Below are 21,676 nucleotides of genomic sequence, written 5' to 3' on the forward strand. Positions count from 1 at the left end.
GCGACAGAGATGGATCTGGAAGATCATTTTTGTTTAACCAGAAACAGCCATTCTAGTGCACTATTCAAACCCACCAGACTCCATTAACAAACCACAGTAATTTTTACCTCACAGAACGCAGGTGTGGCTAACTCAATGCTGCCTCAGTCAGGTAGGTTGTGCTATTGTGCGTTACACATAGATTATGTTGGATCCAAGCCAACCCTTTAAAACACCTAAGTGCCGCAATAACACAAACAAACTAACTGATAGAGGCAATAGCAACTACCGTATAAAAGAACAGTTTTTGTCAATGGAGTCTGGCGGCTTTGGAATGAGCAATGTAAGAGCTATTTCTGGCAAAGGAAAAAGGATGTTACAGCTCTATCTCTGAAGAGATCTGTTCTTTAATGTTGCCAGACACTTTGAATAACAATCGGAGCCCGTCAGACAAGCATTTTAAGTGGCCCTACTATGATTTGCCGCAGCTTCCCTGAAGGATTATATTACAGCTATTGTAGCTTGTTCGTGCTGGCGGAGGTGATATACTGTAACAATGCCAATATGTATCTATCAGTCATTTAAAACCCAAAATATGTAAGAATATCCTTTCAGCTCAGCACGACTGACTTGTTTGTCTGCATTTACTGTGTATGTGTTAACTCTGTTAACTTTGCTTCCTTAAAACTTGCGTAGAAACTCTTGGATGAGACTTCACAGGGAGATGAAAAGACGACAGAAAAAGACACAGAAAACTTGGAATTTTTGTTTCTTTCATTCGCAAGCTGCATGACTGATGTGACAAAACGATTTGACAAGATCGAAGAGAGTTTTACGAGTTAAACACCTCGTTTTTTTCAAGTTTTGCGAACAAACATAAGATCAGGACACCACAGGAGAGCATGAGCAAAAAAAAAACAAAAATATGCAGCAGGTCAGGCTTTAAAAGATGAACTTACAACCTTAGATTGAGGCAAAATTTCCCAGCTTGCTTTGGGCAAAAGCAATTTCCTTTAATATCAGCAAACCCTTCTCCAATAGCTACAGGAAGCCTGTGTGCATGCATTAGGGAGATATTCCGTATCACACTCAAGTAATGTAAGACACTGGAATGCAGAAGGGAATGTCATTGAGGGAATGGTGGTGAAATCCTGAAATATCAATACCAGTTACAATAACACAGGTATCACGAACACATGATGTGTCACCGTACGGGCTGCCGTATCTTCTTACAACATTTAACACCTTTACTCGGACATTCCTTGCTTCGTTAATGGGACGGCATCGAGTCTGAAGCAAACCTAATGCTAAAGCTATGACATTATGTCATCAGTCTGGTTGTAATTCAGTTTTTCTGTCACAACAAGCCAGAAGGAAAATCTTAAAAAGGAAGAAAAACCTAAATTTAACATGAACTTGTGTGAGAAGAAGATGTAATTAAAAGGTGAGAGCAGAGGAGCTGGAAAGTGAGAGAAGCCGGAGTCCGACCCCAATGGGCGTGCTCAGATTCTGCTCTTTTTGGGCACTGGAGCAAACCTCTTAAAAACAACATACAGAAGCTGGGAAAGTTCACTGGATCTGGCCAGCAGAGTGCTGAGAGAAGTGGGCGACAACACTTCAAAGCTGCATGTAAAGAGAGTGCAGAAAATTAATGGTTTAAAGCCCGATAATGTCAGGATGTTATATGGAGGTTTGTCAAATCTAAACCACGTTTAAAAGTCGTCAAGGGTTTGGGGTTTTATTGAAGATATGCAGCGTTTCACCTTCACTTGATAGTTTAAGCGAGGGGATGATTAGAGAGAAGTGGGCTGATGGGAAACAAAACACTCAGGACTCTCATCTATTCTAGCACTGATTAATTACCCCTGAAGAGTCACAGGAGACTCCAAATACTAAGATCAGGAGGGCCTTTTGCTTAAAAGGTGTAGTTCCCCTCATTTGACCAGTAAGTTTCCACTCTGAGCAGTTCTTAATCCCCCTTGCCAGCAAAATAAGTCCATTTTAAAACACACCATGGTTGCATCTGAAATGGTCAATCAATCAATCAATCTTTATTTATACAGCACCAATTCACAACAGTGTTATCTCAAGACTCTTCCCATAAAGAGCAGGTCTAGACCAAACTCTTTAATTAGAGAGAGACCCAACGATTCAGGAATTCAGCATTAAGGATTCAAGAATCCCCACGTGAGCAAGCATCAGATATTATATTGAGCAACAGTGGCAATGGTCAAGATCAAAGGTCAAGAAGTGTCATTTTAACCCCTCCATGGGAAACCTGAATTCCATAAAAACAGCCTTGTGATGGAAAAGTGAACTTGCTTTTCTTTTCTACTTTTTTGTGACACCTCTGGCATTTTCTGGATAGAAATAACCCTGGAAACACAAAAGTCAAAAAGAATAGGAAATTGTGTGCCTTAAAAAGGGCAATTTTTACATAAAACTTACCATCTAACAGACATGTTTAGCATTAAAATGCCACACTCGGTCCTAATTACTAAGGTGGACCATCTTAAAGTCTAATAAGAAAAAAGAGCCGCTCTCATGTCTTTGAGAGGCTTCAGCTTCCCCTTTGGTTAAGAGGGTGAAGACATTTTTATTCACTAAGCTAAAGCTGCACTGTACAAACTGCAGTTTGCTTTGCTTACTCTGCAAAGGTCTATTAACAATCCAAATTTTCAAACTGAATTCCTGACTATGTGATAGACTGTGACACCAACCAGCGCAGTGCTTACATACACAGCAGACAGTGGAGCTTACTAAATTAACGCTGCACTTAAAATGGGACAGGCCGGCCTGTTCTCATGATCTGCTCTCGTTTTGGCAACAGTTTCAGCAGAGGAAATGGTCACCCAGCCAAGGTCAAACACGCTATATATATAGATAGGTTTTGTTTATAATAAAATAGAAGGATAGAAATAGGATTGGTGTAGCACTCACTGAGTAAGGGACAGGGAAAGTGAGCATGTCGATCTCTTCCACAAGTTTGTAGTTAGAGTTTTGAGGTGAAAAAAGAAGTGGTGTGTTATGTGTGTTGAAGTTTTTTAGCTGAACACAGCAGACTAGGCCCCGTGGAGCCCAGACCGGGGTCCTTTCAGTTCAAATCACAATCGCTTCATTCAGCAACGACCATCAATGAGGCCTTCTTAGTCAGCCAAAAACACACACTGGTACTCACTCAGACACACACACACACACACACATTTCTACCATATCTTCGAGCGTGATTTGCAGATGTGCAGACATATTGACCACTTTCTCCACTGCATATGCATACAGTGAAACATTCTCTGGCATGTGAGCTCGCATGCAGACGTGCAATTAAAGAGCCTGAGCAAAACTGTTGGAGTCAGACTTTCCTGCTGCAACTCCGGACAGTAAAAGCAACCTGCAAAGGCCAAGGTCGCGCCCTTAAAGGCAGGGTCCAGTTTCACACAGCTGTCCTTTGGGGCCTCACACCAACACGCCTCTTTTTAAGATAATTAGAAGGCTAGTAAGTCTAGCAGGGAGCCTTAGCAACCAACTGTCCATCGGTGAACTGTGATGGAGTCTGGCAGCCATCATCCGAGCCAAAAAAAATCCCAAGTGGAGCCTTAAGAAGTCATCAAAATAGCTCCAGACATGGGAATAAGGAGCAAGAACCAGCACTTCTGGCTTGAAGCAGTGAAGCGTCTTTTCAGTGTGTCCTTGCAACAACTTGGCTCTTAAAATGCATTGTTCTTGTTTGTGACACGGCTAACGAGGGAAACACAACACGCTTTTATTGATGGAACAGCAGAGAGCGGCGAAGCAACTAGTTATTACCAAACGCTGTAATAACTTCATAAAATGATTCATGCCCCTTTTTTGCAGCAAACTAGACTGAAATTATAGCGGTGTCCCTGAAACATGTATGTTCAGGGGTTGTGTGTCACAACTAAGTATAAAAATACCCGTTCTGGTCAGCTGGCAAGTTGATCGTGGTAGATCCCATGCTGTGAGAGTTTCTGGTTTGTCTTACTGACAATAAACAAGGCTGGAGATGACTGAGTCAGCAAAAAGAAGTAAAGCCCGAGCAGCTCCAAAGAGCGGTGCTGAGAATGTGTCGGTCCTCTCCTTTGCCTGCCGTCCAGACTCCGGCCAACCCATGGCTCCTTGCCTATCGGGGACACTTGCCAGTGAGCTGTCAGCATCTCTGTCGGCTCGTCAGACTGCCTACCAAACCCACCCTCGGCAAAGTAGTCAGCCAGTGAAAACACACTGAAGGTTCATCAAACACACTTCCTCTCCTACTTCCTTTTATTCTAAGACCTCTCTTCTGCTATAAGGTCAGTGCCTGGCTACACTGGGATGTGCTATATCAAAGCAATTGCTCTTTCTTTTTTACTATCCAGTCCCCCTTTTGCCCCCTGAGGCCTATAGCTGAGAAAACCTGCATATATTTCACTTCACATTCTCTCTTTAGCCTTTATTCTCTCCTTTTGTCACTGTTTCTCTATGGCCAAGCTCCCTTTATGTTACAGATGAACAGCTAATGAAAATGCATCAATCATAGTAAGAAACCTCCATCTATCTGTCTCCCTAGTTAGTAACACAGTCACATCAGCAGTCTGTGTGTCCATAACTTACACTGCAAGCCTTAGAACTCAATTCAGACTTACTGCTCACGTCTGATTTCTTTTGTTCGGCCGTTCATTTTATTTCTTAATGTGGCCAGTATAAGATTCCAGTGTGAACGGACCCAAATGAGCAAAAGAGCCACAACATAGACGTAGCATGCAGCACTCCACTGGAGTCAGCGTTTACGGTTTCATGTATAAGTTGATGTGCAGTGGAAGCCAGCGAAGTTGTGAGCAGAAACTGATTTCAGGGGCATCCGTCAGCGCCTCGACACAAGACGCTCACCAGCACCAGGCGACCCATCTCCCAGAGAAAGCACGTAGGAGTTGGGTTGTTTTGGCCAGCAACAAAGGCAGGTTAATATAGTCGTGTAAAAGTCGCATGAATTCCAATATGACGGTTCAGACTCAGGTCGCATTGCAAAAAAAAAAAAAGAAACAAATAAATCAGACCTGAATTTGATTTATGGTTGTTATGTTATTGTGCAGACTGAGTCACATCTGAGCATGTCTGAACGCAGCCTGTGTGCACAGCCTGCACCTCCTATTCTCTCAAAACCCACGTCAGGTTTCCGATGACCATATAAAAGTCTACATAGACGTGTTTTTCCTATAAATTGTTTTGTTTATCCTCTAGTGTTTTCCTTCGCTCTGCCTTTCTTAGGACCCTGTCTTTCCCTGCAACTCATGGCCAAGTCAAATATTCTCACCATCTGTCGTGGTGCGCTGAGGGTTTACAGAGAGCCCCACAGCGTCACTGGCGCAAGTGACCTATGAAATCCCCCCAAAAATTGAACACAGAGGACGTTTGTAGCATTCATACCTTAGGATATGATAGATTACAGTTGGCTTAGTTTCTAAATAAGGTCACTGGTCTGGTCTGCCTTGACCGGGTCCACTGCAAAATTATTAAGGCTCATCAAGCTAAAATCATCAACACTAAAATCAAGATCTCTTACTGCTTTAGCAGCACTGATCTTCAAAACAGTGTTTTAAGGCATGTTGGAAACAACAGAATATGACTCGCAGCAAATTGGCATGAAGCAAAAGGAAGTTTGAAAGGTCTGTAGTTCTGCACTCTGACTAATGTCATCGAGGATAGAAACCAGATGGGTGAGAGTGATGATAAGAGCTCTCCACTGGGGTAAGGACAGGGGGGGGGAAGAAAAACACCTCAAAGCTGTTCAGTATCTTGCTTCAGTCCCCCGCCACGAATTCCAGCAGGGCCGTGTTCAGTGCAGCTCTTTTGTCAGGCAGATGTGAGAAGAATGTGTCGTTATCACTTTGAGATATTACTTTAAATATGCACCATTGTTGGATGGTTTTTCTTTTAGTAGCACTGGCCCCAAAACTGACTTTCCCAGAGGGGAAAAGTGTCTGGAAACCCATTAGTTAGTTATTGTAATACAAAAAACAAACTGATTTCAAGGGTATGTGACAAAGAGGCAAGGAGAAAGAAGTGAGAAACATGGGGAGATAAAGAAAATGAAAGTGATAGGTGCACCCGGCTGTGAGTGTAAGCAGAAATTTGAGCTGTTCATCTACATATGGTTTTTTTCCAGCCTTATCATGAGACTACCTGAGAGCATGCTGCTTTCTGCTGCTAAACTGCAGGTCAGTGGGACAAAAAAATCAACAAAGAACCATCCAAAAGGAAGGAACCTTCAGGGAAAATGCTAGTTTGCATGCAAAGCTGTGCATTCAAAAGAGTCTTCAGTATGAACGCGGCTATTGTGTCCCATTCTCAGACCATTTTATTGGGTAGTGTAGAAATGAGATAGATTGGGGAGGGGGGGGGGTTGTTCCCCAAGGCTCAAAATAATGAGTCTGTGCACTGTTTAATAGCCTAAACACACAAGCTGTTTTCTGAAAGGGACCAAGCACAGTAGTCCATAAAATGGGGTTTAGTAGTGTCATGTTAAAGTGACTGGCAGAGTGCTGGTGTTTCAGCACTCCTTTCTTTGACGTTGCCCGGAGCAATTGCATCGCTTCTCACACGAGAAGACAAACAACAAGCAGCACAGAGGAAGGTGTACACTAAGCCTGTTGCAGATTACCATAACAGGCACAATTTTCTTAATTTAGTAACAGAACAGGGTTTTCATGGCAGTTTGTGTGTTTTCATGCAAATTCATGACTACAATAAAAACCTATTTGAAATCCTGTGCCGTCTTACTCTTTCAGTACCTGCACTACATTCAATATCAGCCTGGTATGAAGCTACGTCACTAGTCTGAACTGTACAATTTCCTCTCAAGGGAGGAGAGTTAAAAAAAAAAAAAAAAAGGAAAAAAACGAACAGCAGGACAGCTGGTGGAGGCTTCCTCCCTCCTCGACTGTCCACCAATCACATTCTCTCCGTCAGATTAGGTTAAACAGCTTAACCTACTGGGAAGACGTCAAAGCCAGTTCCTCCACACTACCAGAAGGGAAAGGACTCAGAGTCCACACACACACACACACACAGATGGACACACACATATGCCTAACTGGACTGTTGAATAAACCGCATGCTGGCAAAATATCTAGCAGCATTGTCAGCAAGGCACTGTGGGAAATCAAACTGGCAACACCCTGATGGGGGATGATGAAAATGCCTTGAGGCTGCCATGAAGACAACAGTGCGTCGCAGTGTGTAGTACATACGAGTGTGCGCGAGGACGTTAGGGCTCACTTGAGGTGCAAAATTAAATCAAGCAGCAGAGGGGAACACGTGCACAACCATTAAAAAGCAATTGGTGTCTCGTGTCTTGGTGTAGGATGGTGGCGGGTACAATCGTGCTGCGCCCTGAGCAATAACAAGGCCTGTAAATCTCACAACATGGCTGCTTTGTTTCCTAAAAGGCTTCGGGATGATAAAATGGAAACAGTTGACCAAACGATGCACGCTCCGGTCTCAAGTGACAATACCATAAGTGCACTTTTAGCATAGGGTAGCTGCTGTGGCAACACAATCCTGCTTGCATCTATTATTATTAGTCATGGAAGCCAACCCTGTGGTGCTTGTGCTATGTATTCTGTGATTATTTATAAAATTAGAACAGTGGATATTATAAGCAGAGGGTTTTCAAACTGTGAGGCGGAGAGACGTGTGACAAAGACGCCTCGTAAGGGAATTCAAAACCCATAGAGCTCTTTTGCTGTAAGTATGTCAACAATTGCACTGCTTCTTGGAGTCAGAACTCAGTCAAATCTTAACACACAGATATGGTATACATGATTAATATTAGATTCAGTCTGACTTGCACTTTCAGAGGATATCATTATTCCTGATGTCCTTTGCAAATACAATGTAAATCCACTTGGAGATCAGAGAAAAAAAAAAGACAGCACCTATGGGTCCAGAACTTGCCTGAGAATCATCACGATTTAAGGTTTTCTTCACTACCAAAGTAATCCAGTGGTAGCTGTCTGTACACCAGCTGGTACAATGCAAACAGCAACTGCTAATAGCTAATTCGGCATACTTGTAACGGTGCCAATTAGTCAACGTGTTAACAAATATAGGTTATTTCGCAAATAGATGTGAGACAAAGTAGAAAAAAAAATGCACGATGAAATGAATGATGTGGTACAGCTACATTTTACGCTTTAGGCGCCTCACCTCGTTTAACCTCACAGCAAAAGAGCCCACCATCCACAGCAAGTCACAGATGCCTAAACTTGGCAGGCGGTTTTGTTTGTGCACGTGTTGCTGAAACGGATGATTTAAAAGCAAAAACAGGGTGTGGAGACACAACAGACTAATTGAAGTAGGCCTCCAGTAAACATGTGTGTGCGGTTATGAGGATACACTGATGATTCACTAGTAAGGAATAGCATTTTAATTATGCCTCAGCCATTCACCTTCTGTATAATTAAAATTGGATATCTTAGTGACATCAAAGCACGTCAATCAGCACACATATTACCATAAACATCCATTTTCAGATGGAAATGAATCTCATTACAATCTCTGCAGGCACTCAACATCAAGTGAGATGTCCCCGAATAACAGCAGCAAGTTCAAAAAACAAAAAGTTCACTCAAAACATTTGAGATTAAGGAAGAAAAAAAAAAACACTCTTCAATCAAATGAATAAATCACAGCAACAGCCAGCAGAGTGGTGACAGTGATTCATCCGGGGACACAGTACTGGGAATTCCCAATTAGGGTGGTAAAGGAACAATCCCCTCAAACGCTTCCAGTTTATCATGATGGGTTTGTCTTCAAAAACTGCAAAAATGATGACAGTTGAAGCATGACCAAACGGCTCGACGGAGAGAGCGGCATGAGGTCTGAGAAAAAGGAAGGGCAGAAAGCGGGGAGAAAAACAGGAAGGTGGAGAGAGGTGAAAACCAAAACTACTTTTTCTCCCAAACATCACATTTCTGGCTGCATTCCTCTGCTGGTTTCTCAGAGAAACAACCGGCTGGAGACCCGGGGACACAGCAGGGGAGACGCCATTGAATTCCACTGAAGCTTCTGGAAAACATCCAAACGGAGACGAGGAGGGAGCGAGGAGAGAGATTAAGAAACACTTCACCTATTGAAAGAGATCGCAGCAGCATGCTCCCACACACACACACACACAAACACACACACATACACACTCAACAACATCCAATGATTTAGGGGTGAAGTTCCAGGGCCTGGTCCAGACTTGCGACAGAGACTGAGTGAGGCCTTAGAAAAGCTTAATAAGGAGCTGAAGTTAACACTTATCAAGGGGAGAAATCTCATTTAGGATACTGAGGCTGACACTTGGGGTTTAAGCTGTGTGCTAAACTCTCAGCATGCACACTTGGTTCCCATACTACAGACTACACACTGGTGTTGAGGAATCCACTCACATTTCACTCTTCAAATAGCAGGAAACAAGTGGACGAACACTTCTATTTTAGCGCTCTCTATGTTGATTTTTTAAATAAAAACAGCTTGAATTTCTCTTATCTGATTTCCTAATAGGTGGTGTCTTCCTGTGGAGGATTCAGGGGCCCTCCCTCCTCTAACACAAGCTACCATATCGGTGGCTTTATCACCTACGCCGGGGGAAAATCCTGACACAAGCTAACTATTCTCCTCCATCATCGGGTTCAGATTTACTGCTGCGGAGGAGCCACAGTATCTAATAGCCTCTGCACATACAGACCTGCCCAACTCACACCACAGAAAGAAGAGGCTCATTTTAGCCCCTAGTTACTTTGTGGGTGACTCACTGCCGCGCTTTCTACTTCTCAGGTGGAGGAGAGAGAAAAATCTAAATTCAAGTCTCCTAATGCAGCGAAAATGATCTGATTAGGGAAAACAGGAGTACCGCCCAAAGCTAACTCCTCTGTCCAACAACAACATGTATCACAAAATACACAGAGTGAAGCAGCATTTCTTTTACCCAACAACCTCAGCCAGATTCATTTTTCAAATACAACAGGGGCTCCAAATGAGCTCTGGCCACCGTCCAGGGCGTCTGGTCGTGAAGATAAACCCACCAGCATTTGGCTGGCGGCTGACGTTGACTTCCTATTGTGTTTTAAAACAACAACGTTGAGGTATCACCGTGCAAAAGTGGAACAGTGATAGTGATGAGAAGGAGACTGAGGTATTATTACAGTATGTTAAGCATCATAGTACCACAGCTCCTATCAAATACAGGAAATAATTCATCCCCACTTGTAAGACTGTAATGACAAGACAAAGTTGTGAAAATAGCAGTGAGATGTTCAACATCCCGACAGCTGCGGCAGGCTGCTCCAAACCTGTACTTGTAATCCACAAAAACGACTAATTTGGGGCTGTGGTTTTGTGTAGCACAGTGAAACGGAGGGGCAGCGATTACCCTGAACGAGGCCCAGCTCCTCCACTGTTGGCATGACTAGCCTCCTCACTGGGGACCTCATTCACTGCAATTACAAAAAAAAAAAGGATCCCATCTGCGGCCAAGCAGAGCGGACAGTGTTTGCTCATTCATTGGCTACCGGCATAATGCAAAAGGCTTCTGTGGGAGACGGATGTGTGTCTGTGTGTGTCTTTATCTCTCTCCCTTTGCAGCGCTCTTGCTCTTTCTCCAACACAGCAACACACCCCGTCTCTTTTTCATCCCTTAGTGGGGCCTCTCTTCGTTTCTTTCCTACCCCCATCCGGCTCCCTTTCAGAAACAATCTCTCAATAATTGTCTCGTCATCAGCTACAGTCTTCCACTCACTAAGCAATAATCTGTCCGTCTCGCCCGTTCCCTCCTTCCTAGCTCGGAGGCAGCTCTGTCTGTGGCCCTGTCTTTGAACTCAGCACGTCTAAATGCTTCCACGTGGCTCCACGTGCACACACCCACCTCGATAGCAACGTAACAAAATGCATTCTTCTTTTGAAAGAGTGCAACAGAAGCACCACATCTACTGCATATCCAGCCACGGCCAAAAGACCTCTTGCAATCTGATTTTTAAAAACGTTTACACAGTAGGAGTTCATTCATCCCCACGGGGAAAATTCTCTTAGTTTGCACCACAGGCAGGTTCGAACTTTGGGGTCAGCTACAGAAGGAAAAATACAGAGTAGAAGTAGCTGAGAGGAAAGTCCACAGTCAGAAGTCCCTCTCTGAGGTCCCTGACCACAGGAATGAGACAGTGGATGCCAACCATTACATAATACAACACAGCTCCTCATGTGCAACCACGCTGCATCCACATGTTTCTCAAACTTACCATATATGCTCCCAGAGAATTTCTAAGACTGATATTTTGATTTTTTTTTATATACAAAAACAAAATATAACATGAGCACTTACATACCTTTACCTGCTGAGGCCACAGTTGTCTCTCTTTAGTTGGTGGGGTGCTCGGCATCAACAGAATTTTTTTCCCCCATTCCCTCCCTCCTTCCTTCCTTCCATCGAAACACAGGAAAATCTGTCCCCTTTCAAACAATGTCACTCTCTAAGCAAGCAGACTTACACAGAGAGCCAATTACCCCAATGGCTCCAATATTAACTGAGACCAGACAGCTCAGGAGCAAAACAGCGAAAGGCTCTATTTACCAAATTTTTAACACGATAAGAACATATTTTACAGGAACGCGTCCAGTGGAGTCCACCGTCTCTCTTTAGGGAAAAATCCAGGTGATTGGAAATACAATCATTGAGCAATAAGCTAGAGTTTGAGCGTTGCGTCTCGGCTCAGCTTAAATCAACCGGGGTCTGCAGACTAGGCTAGATGTTGAAAATAAAAGCTCGACGAGGGGAAACTATGTCTCGAAAGGATATATGAGGTCACTCGTGGGACCTAAAAATGGTAGATTGTGATAGAAAAAAACTAGTAAAAACTTTCACGAAGCAGTCCAATAGTTGTGCGGATGTTTGTGGTGCGACTCAGTGCTGAATCACCCCGTGTGCTGTATTTAAATGATTAAAAATAAGAATGCATTATTTAGTCACATTCAGCCCTCATTCCCATCCATGTGGGCGTCATGAAGGGAAGGATATTACATCTGCAAATCTAATCAAATATTTATTTTAATGGGTCCATAATTAACTTGTCTTAAGAGTCAGTAGGAGTGCAGAGCAGGTCGTAGCATGCACACATGCAGTCACTGTATATATTTTTATGCACACTGGCCTATAAACTCACATATCCATGTAATATGGTTTAATGTGGCCCTTGTGAGCCCATGTAAACAGCATCAATATAGATTTAATGTGTTACGGCACTGGATTGAGCAGGGACTGGGGGGTTTTAGCACACGGTCTCTGCGGACGATGATGAATGAGGCCTGCCAAAGCTACTGTTAGTTCTGTAAGCCGTCCAAGAAAGCAGACAGAAAGAAGGGGATTATTTGGAAGATCAGAAGTGAGGGTTTGGACCGGGATGGATGGATGGATGGATAGAGAAGAGAAGAGAAGAGAAAGCTCATCTCTGCCACGCTGAGACGATGGCTCATAAACTTGCGGCGATCCCAAAGCCAGCGTTGAGCCTCGCCCTGAAATGACTACATCTCACTGTCTTTAAACATCACCTCGGCTCTGCCCACACACCCAAACCACTAAAACTCAACCAGCAGGACTCCTGCCAACTTTAAAAGACACATAGAAACACAATCATAGTTTGGTTCAAAGCATCAAAATACACTCTTTCTCATCTCTTAACGCTTGGCGCTGGTCTCTCCCTTCTTCTCTGCAGTGGAAATACTGGATTAAAAACTATGCTATAAAAAGAGACAACAGCAGCTTGGTGGAAATAACTGAATCTCAGCTGAGTTTTAACGTGCTTCAGGGTAAAATACTGCAGTAGAGGACACATGCAAATACTCTAGCTGACTCTTGTAAAAAGAAAAGAAGTTTGCTGTTCAACCCAAAGTTTAAAATAAGTCTGGGGACTTAGTCTGGACAAAATTGGAGCTGTCTGGTTCTGCTTGTACTAATTCACTAATGGGAGGCTGCATTAAAACTAATTTCCTCTGCTCTTGTTGGGGCCAAACAGCCGAGGTCTCAGCTGTGGAAGCCCGACAATGAGGCAGTCATACCTCTGTTGTGGAGGAGGGATGAGACACAGTTAACGCACAAATATGTTTCTAACATTTGGCAACGTGACGCAAAGACTTAAAGTGATGAATAAACGCATTCAGATCAAGAGGAGCAAAAATTAAATTGTTACTTTAGAAGAGACACAAACAGATGTCATGTCTAGACGGTCTGCCATGTATCTTTCTCGAACTTCATTTCTCCTTTCCTCTTTTAAGACACTTCTTTTTTTAAAAAGGTGTGACTGGCTCGCTATCTTCCTTTCTCATTCCTTTCATATCTGCCTCTTCCACATGTATCATCCCCTGGTAGCCGACAGCACAAAGGCCCATCAATTTGAAATGTCAACCGCTCCACATCGCAGCTAAGGAGCGATAGCGTGCACGTGTGTGTGTGCGTGTGTGTGCGTGTGTGTGTGTGTGTATGTTCGTGCATAATGTGGCAGGGGACTTGTAGCTCATTTATCACAGGGCTTGGGGGACTACTAGTCCATCAAATGAGGTTGTCAATAAAGCAGTTCTATCATCCTAATCCTTATCGTCCTCCCCTCTGTATTCTTATATCTTTCCCACACAAGATATTTCAGACAATAAAAAAAAAAAACACGCACACACAAAGTCAGGAGCCAAATCAGATCATAAAGCCACAAATCCACTCGTGCAACAAAACCCCCACAGTGATCTTATTACGCCCGAACACGCGCACCTCCCACACACGTGCAAACACACCCACTCCTGTCCGGCTTCTGCAGCTAACGGGCGCTGTGTTTTTAAAGCTGCTGACTTCCACGGAGAAGGTCGATTCTGATGTGGATATATCGGACGGTCTTGCGGGGATTAAGGTCAAGTAAGCTTGGCAGATGAGACAGAGCAGAGACATATTCAATCAGACACCCCTACTGATAGAAAAGTACCCCACAGTCCCTTTAATACCACATCATCTATGAGGGAGACTAAATGGGATGAAAGAGTGAAAGCTATGTCGGAGCACATGTGGCTCCGTATGTGCAAATCTTAACTCCTATAAGTATTAGATCTGCTGAACCTGTAAGATTTCCTAGCAAGGGCGGGTCCATGGGGGATACACTTAACTGAGCTCAACTGGTCTCCCGGGAACCTGCAGGACTTTATCTTTGTCATCATAATCTAGCGCAGGCCAAAGCTGGGATAGAGGAGATAGAGGTCGAATAGAGAAAAAGATGTATGCAAATACATAATGGCTAAATGTGTAAAAAAAAAAAAAAAAAAGACACAAAGAAGGAGGAAATAGTGTAATTGTAGGGGACTATTTTCCGCAGAGGATTAATAACATTTGGTGCTCTGGTGAGTATTTACATCAGCAGGATGGTGTATGTGGGATTAGCTCCAAATACAAGTAAATGTCCCAATATTGCCAAGTAAATTTATTTAATTCTCTTTGGATTTGGAAGATTATGTATGCCGTAATATAGTTTTAGTCATATTATCCAATCCAATCATATCTTACTCACGCTATTATCAATCTGCGCTTAGTTTTACCTCTGAGCTTTATTGTCTTCTGTTTTACATGCAGGACTACAATGTGTACCGAAGCTGCTGAAGTGCTGCTCGTGCTACACCTCATGTGTAGACATGGTGTAAAGGGGGGGGGGGGGGGGGGGGGGGCGCAGGACTGCAAAATCATAATTTTCTACTCGATTTGCCACTCGACATGAGTTTTGTACAATTCAATTAAAATCAGAGTTTGAATGCTGCACATGCTGGGATCTACTTCCTTTGAGAGACAGGTGGGAGTTTCAGTAAAGTCACTCTCAGTCTTCTCTGAGTTTCATTAATCTCCACCACACAAACCAAAATGGTTTCCTTCGGAAAGCTCTCAGTTGCTGGGACCTCATGTTAACCTCATGTTAGACCTCAAGTTAGAATCTGGAGGTTTTACTTCCTGCACCAAAGTTTCTCTCTGACATAAAAGTAAACACTGCAGCTTAAAACAATCAAACATCACAAGGAGTGAGTCAAAAAGCATATTTGCAGATGCTTGAGCAAATGCAGCTACAGTTGAATCCACAATCGGACTCTTGTGAATGGTTTCACTGATACAGAATCACATCAGAACAGGTGAAGCCAACCCAAAGCAAATGAGCAACACACATCCTCCATTATTCACCACGCATGCAAACACGCACACACAACACATCCTCTCCGCCTTCAATTATTTACGGGGTGGGTGTGAGCGACAATGGGCCGCCCTCACACACTCCTCTACCGTGCTGCCTCCATCCACATTAATAATGAAGCCTCCCTGTGCGTGCTGGGGTGTGGACGCAGTGGTCACTAATGCAGTGTGCGCCGATGTTTTATTCATGTAATGTATACTCAAACAATGTCAATTTCTCTCTCGAGTTGAAGTTCAAGGAAAATGACAATAAATAATACAAAATACTGATTATTAATGAACAAAAGCTTAAGAACAGTGTGTGCCATGTGCAGAAGCAGAATAGTCCATTTTCTCTGTCGTTCCATGAGAGGGGAAAGCTGCATTAGATTTGAATGGTATTCAGGCTCCGCGCCTCTAAACACACAAGAGTCCAAATAAAACTCTGCAGGATTTCCTTCTGATCTAATGGATTCCACGTTACCCCTCATGGGAATCTGGCTAATAGAGTCCGTTCATGGCGTTGAGTGGAGGCCACATTCCCGACTGAAAGCCTGAGGACACGGCTGCTTTTATAAACACCATAAACATCACAAGGACTTAGAATTGTGAGGATGAAAGCTGGAGCTCATGCTGTAAAGACGTGTAACTTTATTGATGAAGCATGCTGTAACAAAATGTTCTGAATGTTTTTCATTCATGCATTTAATCTATTTAATGCTAAGTTATTAAACAGGGTATATAATATAGTCCCTGCATGTGCAAGGCAATGCTAGGCCCATAGACTGTATGTAAGAAGAGGATGTAGCCACTGTGACACCCATTGGTTTGTGGACTGCTGTTTTGAAGCCACTAGTTTGGCATTTTGGTTGACTCCATTTGGTTGACAACCACAAGTGCTCTTCATTCCACAAAGACCTGCACGTCTGATTGGTTAAGTTTAGGCATGATCTACCTACTTCTGAAACCGGGTGTCAAACAGTGGTAGAAGAAAGACGTAGAAGACAAGACGTAGCCACGCACAAGTCGGGTGGTGAGATGAAGAGCTCTGGATCAGAACTCTGTAAGAGCTGATAAGCTAAGTTTGATATCAAAGTGTACTTATGATGTAAAGATAGTACAGGTGAGACTGAACCATGACATTTGATTTGGGCTTTTCTGAAGCCAAACTATGTGGCAAAAATCTAAATGTACAGAAAGACTTCATGTTGGTCACTTAAGTCTTTTAAAACATATAATAAAAAAGTTGAAATTCAAACATCCACAGGAAGCTCAAGCCAACACTACAGCAGCACCACAGCATGCCAGCATTGTTACTTAAAGTGCATCAAAATGTGAGTGTAAAGGATGTTAAAGAGTCCCGTGCTCTGGATCTTTAGAATGGATTGCTCCTGTTCTGCAGCCCCTCACTGACGTTTTAAGATAACAGGCTCAGTTAATAAGCAAACCTTCCACTTTACCTCCCTGTAGTGACAGAATGCCCAATCGAGCGCCAACATTCGCATAAGCTGCAGGCTTATCTCTTGATTCACACGTTAAACTACACCTACTGCACAAACACACTGGGAGGCATTGTGACAGGGAAAAGACAGATTAGGAGTGTCAAGCTCAGGAGACAATGCCTCCCTTATTTCACTGAATGTGCGATAAGCACTGAAAACAACAGTCATTAATTTGGTTGGTTCATTTTCCATGATTTTCTGCTCACTTCTTCCCTGTTCTTTATTTGAGCAGCTGCTCATGTCTCTTTTTTCCGCATGATTTCTCCTGCTCTCGGTTTTCTCTCTCCCTCCCTGCTGTATCTTTCTTTCCACCTCCACTTCTCTCTTCATTATTATTCCCACTCCTGCCTTCTGCTGGTTCACATTTCGCTCTCATGGCCGCAACCAAACAATGTGAGCCTAAACTATTACAGTTAGTGAGAGTGTGTGTGTGTGTGTGTGTGTGAAGTATTAGTATTTTGTGCTCATGCTGTTGTCAGCTGATGTGTTCTGCTCTCCTGTGGTCTGGGCAGTGACGTCTAAAGATGTTCCACAGAAATAGGACATTTAATTTGTGTGTGTGTGTGTGTGTGTGTGTGTGTGTGTGTGTGTGTGTGTGTGTGTGTCAGAGGATAGAAAAAGACAAGGGGGGCAGAGATCCCTGTCATGAGGAGGACCGCTGCTACTTTGTGGAGAACCACAAGCTTGGTGTTCTTACATCAATTTGAGAGGACATCCATTTAGGATTTTGGAAAATGCTAAAAACACACATCCAGATGACATCCCTCACAGAGACACCAGATCGCAGCCCTCTGTCAGACTGTCCACTCAGCCACAGACACATCCTCAGGCACTGACACACTAACAACCACATACATTCCTGGCATTTTCACAACAGCCAATTACGGCTCCCTGAACTGGCAGCTCTGGATGTTCCACACGCCAGCTGAGACGGCAACTCGCTAGAATCTTTCTTAATTATCATCACAAAAACTCCCCAAACCCTACGCCGATAACACAGCGGCCACTGTTTCTAAAAGGCATGCAAATCACCGAGCGGGGCACGCAAACCGAGCTCTCTGTCAGCTTGCGGTAGACATTAATTCAGAAATTCAAGACAACTCCCATCCACAGTTGACATACCAAAGCGCCGCAGCACCGATGTCATTAAAGCTGCTGCCTGCGGAGCCTCTCAGAGGACCCCTTTCTCTGAACAGCATTAGACAGCCAGAGAGCTGCCGTGCACAAACACATGCCTCACACTCACTTGTAGAGAGATTCCCAACTAATACTTTAGACGCCTGATCTGCATCAATACTGGCAAAGTCAGTCAAGTATGTTTGTGACTAAATTAATAAGATGATGAGAGCAGGAACATAATGAGGGGACGGCAGATAGTAACTACAAGTGGAAAGATGGGAACACAAGTGACAAAAAGAGGACTGGGACACCTGTTGGCTTTCCACCAGAGAGAAAAACCGAGATAAAGACGGAGAGATAGCGAAAAGCTGCTGTTTCTGTCTTTGAGGCTGGATCAGGGGTGTGTAGGTGTGGAATGCTTGGACAGGAAGCTGGCTTCTATCCCACTTCCTGCGCTTTTCCAGGAAGTGGAGGTAGGAGATAAAAGTCAAGGTGAATGAAAAACGTTGAGCCATCTTCTTGTAGCCGCAACTAATGAAAAAGGTATTTGAATATCCACACTGATAGGCCACATCTGTTGTGTTTATCGTATCTTTTTGAAGATTTGCATGAGTTATTAATGCGGGGGTGCGGCAGGAGGTTGATAAATATAAAGTTGAGACAGTCAGATCCTGAAATTAACAGCTGGATAAACACACAGAGAAACAGAGGACTGACATGGTGGCTCAGCTCTACCCTAAAGGCATCACTATCGCCCCACATCTGCTTCTTTTATATGCTGTCAAAACAGGCGATAATTCAATTTTTACACTTTACAGCCAGACTAAACTTTCTTACTTGCAATAACAACTCACAATAAAACTTATTTGGTGGATAACAACCACAGCTATTCCTCCATATGTTGATTGACAGCAATGAATTAAATCACTCTGGATTAAGAAAACGGCAACAAAATCCCTGTTATCATCCAACAACACATCACTCACCGACATCTGGAAGACTTCCTGTGTGTCGTCGAGCATCTGGACCCTTATGGAGACCTGTCGCCCTGGCGGCTGGGCAGGAGGACGCAGGCCCGGCTCCAGGGTGGACACCCCGAAACTCTCAGGGGCGCCCAGCCTCTGTGCGGCGGCAGACGGCCTGTCGGCTGGTTCGACCATGGTGACAGACGCCACAGGAAGGGGCTCTCGTGCTGCAGGCTCCTCTGCTCACGTCTGGAGGAAGGAAGGAAAGAGTGGTTTTAGATTTTACTCCCAAATTTTAGGGTTACACTTTGTGTCTTTTTATGCGATTCAAGCCAGTGAAGCCGACAGTCTGTTCAGTCTGTGCTGTTTGGTATTTTTGGCTTCTTAAACACATGGTCGGCTGTTTTCAGCCAGAAAGATCGGGCGATCTTCAAGATCAAGATCAAGCCCTCGTTCTGAACAGCACATTTACATCACATCCTGTGTGTTGGTGGATTTGTGCACACTTTTCTTGCAAGGTGTGTTTTTTTTGTTTGTTTTTTACAAAGGGAGTCAAATTGTGTGGGTTTGAGAGATGAAGAAACACATTTTGAGGACCAAGGTGGGAAATGAGAAGCTCCATCAACCTTCTCGTAGAACATGGAGGTTAAAACTTTTCTAAATGTGGACAAAAAAATTATATTTTATTCATATCTAAAAAGGGGTAAAATGTTCTCTTGTGGTAACTTTGTGCTTAATTTGTCCAAGAACTGTGTGAAAACCCAGCCTCAGTTAGTCAGTCTAGGTTAAATTGACCTTGCATGATGTAAAAACCACCAGACATTTAGTCAGAGAGCTTTTCAGCTGTGATTTTTTTTTTTTTTTATTGGTCGGGATGATGAAATGAGGGTATAAACCACAGACTAGAACAGCCCCACAGAGCACGACAGCTCAAACTTGGGAGTCGGACGGAGCAGACAGACACGTCTCACACCTTGAGAGACACACACACACACACACTTACTCCAGCTGCTGATCATGCAGGTGGGATTTACCATGTTTCCTACAAACCCAACACAGGCCAGTTCAGACTTGAATCAAAGCTTCACAAGTGGAGCAGATGAGATACGGTCTGAGAACACACAAAGACACTACTCCCCCCCCCCCCCGCCTCTTTCTTCTTTCAGAACACACACACACACATACTTTTCAGTTCCCCCACTTCCATCCCACACTTGATAAACCTCAACCTCAGACAATAAATATGCTCTCAGACGGTTGGTGACATCACGGCTGAGGAATGCTTTGGAGGATGGTCAGGGGGGGCAACGTTCGGATGAGCTGCCCCGACACACAAACACAGTGGTGTGGAGTGTGTGTGCATGGGTAGTGTACAGGACAGGGAAAATCTAATCTTTCTTTGCTTTCTCTGCAGGTAAAATTGCCATTTTATCTTCAGGTCAGTCACATTTAGTCCTTCCCAGAGCCATTGCATCATTACTTGCAAAAAAGAAATCATTAAATCAATGTGGCATTAGGGGCCTAGTGGACGGCATGTTGCTTAACAGGTCGTTAAATCTTTCTTTGTAGTCACAGGCGCAAATCCTTTAAGCAGCATTTATCCTCAGTTAAGAAAACACACACTGCATTCTTGATGGTGAAAAATCCTCATTTATTCCTTTGCAGCAGCAACAGTGTGTGTGTGTGTGTGTGTGTGCTGCAGTGAGCAGGAGTGACCTGCACCAAAGACTCCATGATGACTGAAGACCTTTGCCATGTCCGCTGTAAAGTCTGTATTTTAAGTACAGGATGTGATCAGGAGCTGCCCGATTCTGACGTCTCCTCCAGATGACAAATACGGTTTTCTATTGCCAAAAACCAGAGACTAAAACTGGTGTATAATTTGTGGTCTTGTGTAGACTATCCTCAAATCAACTGTTCCTCTTCTCTGTGAGGCTGAAGGACAGAAAGCACAGCGACACACTGGGAGAGCTGAAACCATTAATCCAACACAGGAACCTGCAGCTATCGATGTAAACCAAGTAGTGAAGATGTGCAGGTTTTTTGCCTGAGCATATTCATTACTCCACTTTTCTTCTTTTTATATGATTACATTGAAAATGCTTGGATTTTAAACTCTTTTCCGTTTTCATGTAAACAGCTCAGTAGGAAAACTCCCTTTTTTTGGAATATGGAGTAAAACTAAGTGTTAGTTGAAGCCCTGCTGCTGACCCTTCAGTCCTCAGATAAACCAAAGCAAGAGGCCCCCGGAAATGACACAGCCAGTGAACGCCTACAAGCTCCAGGAGAGCTGCTCTGGAGGTGACCTCTGACCTCAGTGTGAGAGTGGACTTCCTGAATTGGTTACCACACAAAAAAAAAAAAACTATACTGTATATTTCCTGTGGAGACACAACAAACACAAAGAAAAAGATATGCAATAGTGCGTATCTGCATAGAAACAAGCCTTTAACGTCCAAAGCAATGACACCATCTTCTCCTAAACCCTCCACCTGCACACACACACACACACACACACAGAACGAGCACCTCTCTTCACCTCAGTGACAAAAGCTGCAACTGGAAACTGGAGCCCAGCCAAGGAAGTGACCTGACAATAAAGGGACCTGACATTCAAGTTACTCATTACACCTGTGGGAACGCTGCTTTGTCTCTGTGTGCTACTTCCCCACTGCACCGAAACCAACGCTGTAGTCGGCTGCTCGCTGGTTTGGTCTGAAATTCACCTTCTTTCGAAGCTCTCTAAATATTTTCTGCTTGACAAAAAAGCCCTCCATGAAATCCTACACTCACTCAGTTAGTTAGTTACCTCCGTAAGTATCAACTCTGAGCCAGCTTTAAAGCTCTAAGTAATCATTCACTAACAAGCAGAATTACCCTGACAGACATCA

General features: G+C 43.7%; 1 protein-coding gene across 2 annotated transcripts in view; it reads right to left on the reverse strand.

Moving 5' to 3' along the window:
• LOC139223838 (FERM, ARHGEF and pleckstrin domain-containing protein 1-like) overlaps nucleotides 1–21,676 on the reverse strand; it is a 53,685-nt gene that overhangs the window by 28,621 nt on the left and 3,388 nt on the right. For both annotated transcript variants that reach the window (XM_070855841.1, XM_070855840.1), the window contains exon 2: nucleotides 18,807–19,034. In XM_070855841.1, the coding sequence (XP_070711942.1) occupies nucleotides 18,807–18,980 (174 nt within the window). In that variant the 5' untranslated portion in view covers nucleotides 18,981–19,034. The remainder of the gene's footprint in view (nucleotides 1–18,806; nucleotides 19,035–21,676) is intronic.

The sequence above is a fragment of the Pempheris klunzingeri genome, chromosome 24 (assembly GCF_042242105.1).
Source record: "Pempheris klunzingeri isolate RE-2024b chromosome 24, fPemKlu1.hap1, whole genome shotgun sequence".
NCBI lineage: Eukaryota > Metazoa > Chordata > Actinopteri > Acropomatiformes > Pempheridae > Pempheris > Pempheris klunzingeri.